This window comes from Urtica dioica, chromosome 8 (genome assembly GCF_054948205.1).
Source record: "Urtica dioica subsp. dioica isolate 48M chromosome 8, U.dioica_male_clone48M_v1_H2, whole genome shotgun sequence".
NCBI lineage: Eukaryota > Viridiplantae > Streptophyta > Magnoliopsida > Rosales > Urticaceae > Urtica > Urtica dioica.
In genome coordinates this window covers 31,214,934-31,221,546 of record NC_142763.1, presented here as the reverse complement: position 1 = coordinate 31,221,546, position 6,613 = coordinate 31,214,934, and the positions used below count along the sequence as shown (strand labels likewise).

Sequence of the window (6,613 nt, the reverse complement as noted above, 5' to 3'; positions counted from 1 at the left end):
ATGATAAAGTTACTTTATATTTGTAGGGACACCCAGATCAACAGTTATATTGTCATGATCACAAATCTTATTCACTTGCAATCCCTCTCAAGTGAGGTAAGTTCTGGCGATCCTGATGAATAAATAAAATAATTGAGGTATGCGAGTATTTTCCAATTCCACTCTAGAGATAAAGCTTAGTCAACAACTGAAATTAGACAGTCATTTTCATCTTAAATGCCACGGTAATTATATATGATGATCATTTTTTACTTGGTAGGTACAATTGCGCCACCATGCAAATAAAATATGAGATTTATATTTCTCAGAAAAAAAATTGTATGAGATTTAAAATATGCGAGATGATAACGTTTTCAATTGTCATTCATGTTTGCCACTACCGACTCAAATCATAGAATTGAGTTGACCACCACGAAAGAAACCAACTGATCATAGAACTGTTAACAATGAATAATATGCGAAAATTGTTATCACGATTCCATGATGAAGATAATAGTTCTAATTCCCTCACTTTCACAAAATTTCAAAGTAACCATAATTTGCCCAGCTCTGTCCACTACAGATATTTTTTTTTTGCTCACAAAGTCCATTACAGATCTTGGTTCTAATCTTTCACTTCATTTTTTTACTTATAATGACAAGGATTTTCCAAAGTAGGAATATTTTTTTACCCAGAATACAATGGGTAAATCAGAGCACACAAAGCCACATAACTGCTCTCTCTTACTAATAATAATAATAATAATAATAATAATCTAAACTACAACATAAAAACCACAGAGAGAGAGAGAGAGAGAGTGGAGAAATACTTAAACTCAGCCGACCTATTCGGTGCCGTGGGAGTTAATAATGTCCCAACTTGTTTGCATGTAAAGAGGCATAGGAGCGTCAAACTCAAGGCTCTGTATCTGCGAAAGATCACATTCCGAACGCAGCTTCGCGTGTTCCAAAGCCTTTGAAATGTTAGGCAACACCAATTGTTTACAGTGAAGATGTAATCGGGGCTGTTTCTCTGTGACGCTTCCGCTTTCCAAATTCAGGCCAAAAGGAAGGTTTTTCATGTTCGGGATCTCTTCTTGGTGACCTTTGTTTTCGGGACCATCCAAACACAAAGGTTTCCAATTTCTGTGAGCTTGCCACCCATATTTGTAGTCTCCAACTATCGGCGTTCCCAAAACCTCCGCACAATGCACACGAAGCTGTGGTTTGACACCGGGAAAAAAGTTATGTTCATGATGAGTGAAAATTGACAAGTCAAACATCGTTGAAGGATTAGTTTTGGGTAGAGATCGTACCTGGTGTTTTCTACCGGTGAGAGGGGAAAGTTCTAACCATGTATAACCTGCAAAATCAACTCTTGGCATAAGAAGAATATTACTTGAAAGCATTGTAGGCTTCTAGAACAAATTTACCATGGAACTACTCTACCTACCACACACAAATAGGACCCAAAACCAAGATGTTGAAGGAAGTAACTTGCCTCCTTTTCAATTATAATCCATGATATTGTAAATTTGAAATAGAATTTTGAAAGAAATTAGTATGTGTTGTAATGCTCTTTACGATGTTACATGATGCCGAGGGGCACTGTAACAGATTTGCCAATAACATGGATGATTGCCGGAGAGCATATATAAGCTGAGGAAAATTAATAATATAGAAAATTCGTACTGTGACAACACAATTACTTTATACGGAGAATCAAAATATAACCCACAATCTTCGAGGACACGGTGAGCATATCGAGAATCGAAGTTCACGTAAAGAGAGCTTTCTGTGTAATATTTTTGGGATACAGTGATGACACGACTACAAATCCCAATATATAACCTACAAAGCTCTCTTGATGTACTTTCAATTTCCATGATAGTTCAACCTCAAAGTTGCAACTGTGATAGGATTATATTTGACCAAAAAGTCTCTATGATCCGATTTTAGACGAATATAATTCATCCATAGCTTAGATTTGGATTGAACACCCTGCTATCTCGGAGGTGGTCAAATGCCACCAAGGACATTCGAAAAACAGCACGCATTGCTAAAGTAACTTGGGAATTCGAAAACACCAACGTGATTGTTCTAACCATGAGATGATGACCCGATCACTTTATACTCCGTGACGGCATGCTGAGACGACGAAGTCAGTGAGTTGTTTACAACGGTAATTCGGTCAGCTTTTCCATTGTCCAACACCACCTAAAACAATAAAATTACAAATTTCAGCGGACGCATTTAAATTTTGTCATTAAAAAAAATTATCTTGTTTTTGGGCAACATTAAAGACCTAACTTGCACAAATTGTTCTTGTGTTGTATAGCAATGTAGTATCCCATGTTTTTCATGTAGGAAATGCAGTCTAACAGATATTGCTTAGGTGGTACCTAAATCAAATTTTAACTAAGTAAACATTGAAGCCAATTGGTATGCACAAGTGTTAATTCAGCGAAATTCAAGGTCTAACCTTTGCTAAAGGTGCAGAAATTAAACCCTGTGGGCGTCTCGGAGATCCAAAAACAAGGGCCCAATACTTTCTCGTTAGAGCTCTTGGTTCATCGACACTTTCCTACAACACGCATCGGAATAATAATCATTAAAATATAAGAAAACGAATGCCTCGACATGTTATTAGAAGGCATCTTTTTCCGCTTATCAGCAAGTGAAACAACATGTGCAAACATGCAAACTAGAGTGAAAAATAAACATACATCATTGGATGCTCCAAACGTCTTCTCACGGAAAATGGAATGCAGAATCGTGGCACTTGTTTGTGTCCGTCCCATCACCAAGATGCCACTGCAATCTTTATCGAGTCTGTGTACCTAAAAACAGAGTGTCATGATTACAAGAAGACAAAATATTCTGCCAAAAGAAAAATCCATGTAGGCAACACTTTACATGGCTCAAAAGTTCCTAATGATAACCGCACGGTGAAATCATGTACGAGAGTAGCTCTCTAACATAGCATAACAGGAAGCACATATGATCCCTATTTTTTAATAAATAGACATTTTATGTCTTGGACACCGAAAATTTAAATTATAGTGTACGTGGAGCTAACTAATCTTTTATAACCGTTATTTAGTTTTTTTTTTTAATATTTTTTTTCCTGGGACGTGGAAGATTGACAAGGAGGAAGTTCTTCTTTCTATCAGATAAGACAGACATTTCAAATCACAACTTCACAAGCTCTACAGAAAATCATTAGCACGAAATGCCACGCCAGTCCCTATTCTCCCGAGTTAGAGATATAGTACATTGACTTAGATTATACATGGCAGGCGTCAAATAAAACTAAGATCAAAATAAACTCACGAGACGAGGAGGTTCTGGACTGCCAAAACTCAAGCAACTGATTGCCAGTTCATCTAAGCTAGTTCTTATCCCAATGCCTCCCTGTAACACTCATATAAATGTCATGGGAAAAAAAAAACGAATATACAAATGAATGATCTAGCACAACGAATAAGCTGACCTGAACGGGCAATCCAGGAGGTTTATTGACAACAATAATTTCCGAGTCCTGTTTTCAGCAACGATGGGAGAGAGATACAGCAAATCAGCTACTGTAAACAATGCTCATTACACCATATTTAACACGCCAGCAACAAGGTATAAACATCATGAAAACCTTATGCAAAACAAGGCTACGAATGAAGCCAATTTCATCTTCCCCACAAAAGCACTTTTTTTTCGCCACGGGACGCTCTTTCACCGTTATCGGAAGAAGTATCCGATCTCCCAAATTCATGGAGTCTTTAGCTCCTACCTATCAGCAAGTTTTGAAGCACAAATCTTCATAACCACATAAAACAATCAAACAACGAAATAACAGTGCTAGAGCTTGACATTTCCGAAAACTTACCCTTCGAAGCCGAGGCTTTCGTGGTTGATCGCCGGCGTCGGAAACCTCGGTCTCGGAACACTCTCTTCGAACCTGAAATCGTATCAGAAACTCCAAACACCGTAAGAAATAGATTTATCACTCTCTTCAGAGCTTCAGCGGTACGACCTGTCGTAGCCGAAAGAGCTTCTGAACGAGGTTCCTGGGAATATCGGGGCAGCAACGGACGATCCACTTCAATGCCGTGGATTCCGAGGCTTCGCTTAGGCTAACGGAATCTTTTTGAGCTCCAGAGATTCGCTTCCCTAAAACGGCGGCGCTAGCGGTGGCGGTGTATGGTGGCAAGGCGAACCATTTATCGGCAACACACTTCTCTGGTTCCTCTTCAGCTGCCGAAGCGTGTTGAGACCGCACGGTGGCGAACACTCTCTCGGCGGCGCGTGACGGTGATCGGAGGAGGAAGAGCCGGCGGAGCAAGTTTTGGGTTGTCATCATAATTGGGCTTTTGGTTCGTTTGTGGCGGGGGTTCTTTTCCTCTTGATTATAAGAAAACTAAACCCTATTGTTTTGTTAATTACTCACATAGTCACGGCTTTTTAATTGAGCGCAATTTAGTCCTCAAGGTTTTTTTTTCCTTTTAAGAAAAAAAAAAAAAATATATATATATATATATATATATATATATATATATATATATATATATATATATTATAAAGCAGAAGAATCCCCCTGTTTTTTTTTTTTAAATTTTTTAAGAATTTTTTTTTAATTTTTAAGGTAAAATAAAATATTGACCCTAAATACAAATAGTGTTCATTTGTACCGATTTTTTATTTTTTATAAAAAATATAAAAATGTATCCAAAAAATTTTAAATACATTTTTTTCAAACCTAAATATTTATGAACATGTCTCTATATATTTCTTCCTCCAGACTATAATATATTAATTATTTCGCAGCAACGCGCGGGACATATTGCTTGTATATATATATATATATATATATAATTTTCAATTTATAAATATATATAATTTGATTATTATTTCCATGTATACTTTTTTTTAGGTCAAACTTAACTCTTAACTTGTGTTCTTTTTGTTTTTAATTAGATTATCCTGAACATTTTATAATTTTAGGATGTTATTGTTGCGATTTTTCCGTACGCAAGTGCACGTGGTCGCTCAAGTAGTAAAGTTCGTAAGTACGAGTCGATCCCACGAGGAAAATGTTTAATTAAATTGACAAGATTACTAGCACGAATTGAACCCGATGATTTGATGATTGTGATGGTTATTAAAACGAACAAAAATTAAAAGCAATTAAAATACGATAGATCACGATAATGAGAAAGCAAGAACTATTTCACAAGTTATTCCTATGGTTTGGATTCGGGAATTAAGCACAAAACACACACTCTTATGTTTGCTAATCACGCTCACGATAATGGTAATCTAAGATTTCTCTCAAACATCTAAGAATCTAAACTTATGTCGGGATATCTTCTCTCGATCTCAACCCCTAAAAACAACGGTTATCATTAAAAACAAGAACGTTCACACGACTCCGAAACAACCTAGCTATTTCTAGCCTAGGAATGTATCCCGGTAAATTAATCCTTGTGCACGACTAACCTAATCTTTTCAGAGCATCAAGCAATCCTAATATCATGAACACGGTAGCTAATCGAATTCAAGCATTACACACGGAATTCAGCCCCGTTGGTGTTGTTGTTGCCCTTGTTGTTGATTTTGGAACCCCCGAGGCGGTCCTTGATTCAGGAACCCCTGTTGATGTTGCTGTTGTTGTTGAGGCTGCGGTGTCTATGCCAAATTTGGGTTGTTGTTCCGTGCGCCGGTGTAGTAGTTGTTGGAGTTCTGGAACGTTGGACGATTGTAGTTCCCCACGAAATTTGCATTCTCGGCTTGACACTCGTTTGCGTTCAGGAAGTCGTCGGTGAAGCGAGACCCGTTACACCAGAAGCATGAATTGAGATAAATGCAAAATTATGTGAGTAAATCACGAGGGCCAATATATTCACTTTCGAATGATTGTTTTAACTTTTAAGGGAAATATGAATTTCATTAATACTTAGTGATTCTGATAATAACAGAGATAACAACTCTACAAGAATATTTCACTCGTCTAAGGGCGCAGAGAAAAAGCTGTGTCGAGCTACAAAAAGAACGACACGGTTCGCAAACAACTTTACAAAATTAGTAAAAGCACATGCTGAACCTTTGAAGTTAACTCTCTACGATCGATGAAACGCAAGCCAAAAAGGGTAAACTATTCGACTAATTTCTTATTGAGAGAGACGTGTTCATTCAATGCTTTGCTTGTGGATTGAGAGAGAGAGAGAGAGAGAGAGAAAGAGATGTTTTGTATTTATAATTGACTCATGGAACTTGAGGTTAAGAAGAGATACAAATGGCCTAAAAAGTTAAAAAGGATTGGACAAGGGGCTTGGGGCTATGGGTTTGAGACTGAATGGGTTTGAGACTGAATGGGTTTGAACAGATTCATAGGCACAAGCCTAAGTATTTGAGGTGTCATTCTTTTGTTGAATTGTCGTTTAACATCATAACAAGTATCCAGCTCTCGTCCGTGAAGTATTCATTTGAGATGTTTATGACCGATCCAATTAGGGGGAAAAGACCTCATCTGGAGCTTGTGTTTGAAGTAGCTCCTTTAGAGGTAGAGCTCAATAAAGACTAATATATAGTATTTTTACACATTATTTTATTAAAAATACATGAAATATATTTAGAACTA

The 6,613-nt window shown here is 37.2% G+C and overlaps 1 protein-coding gene across 1 annotated transcript; it reads right to left on the bottom strand.

Annotated features, from left to right (window-relative positions):
• Positions 1–518: 518 nt before the first annotated feature.
• On the bottom strand, positions 519–4,404 carry LOC149389183 (Pseudouridine synthase family protein). Its single transcript, XM_089621576.1, has 10 exons — positions 4,010–4,404; positions 3,863–3,934; positions 3,629–3,766; positions 3,473–3,520; positions 3,313–3,393; positions 2,706–2,819; positions 2,462–2,563; positions 2,085–2,196; positions 1,296–1,342; positions 519–1,199 (listed from the first exon to the last, which is right to left on the bottom strand). The coding sequence occupies exons 1-10, from the start codon at positions 4,334–4,336 to the stop codon at positions 825–827; spliced, it is 1,416 nt and encodes a 471-aa protein (XP_089477702.1). The 5' UTR covers positions 4,337–4,404; the 3' UTR covers positions 519–824.
• Positions 4,405–6,613: the final 2,209 nt, after the last annotated feature.

Bases quoted from the DNA above. Each gene is read 5' to 3' on its own strand.
- LOC149389183 (XM_089621576.1), bottom strand. From the start codon at position 4,336: ATGATGACAACCCAAAACTTGCTCCGCCGGCTCTTCCTCCTCCGATCA. The intron at 3,521-3,628 runs GTTTTCATGATG...TGCTGAAAACAG, and splicing joins GTAGCCTTGTTTTGCATAAG to GACTCGGAAATTATTGTTGT. The intron at 2,820-3,312 runs GTGAGTTTATTT...CTCTGTTTTTAG, and splicing joins GTCCAGAACCTCCTCGTCTC to GTACACAGACTCGATAAAGA.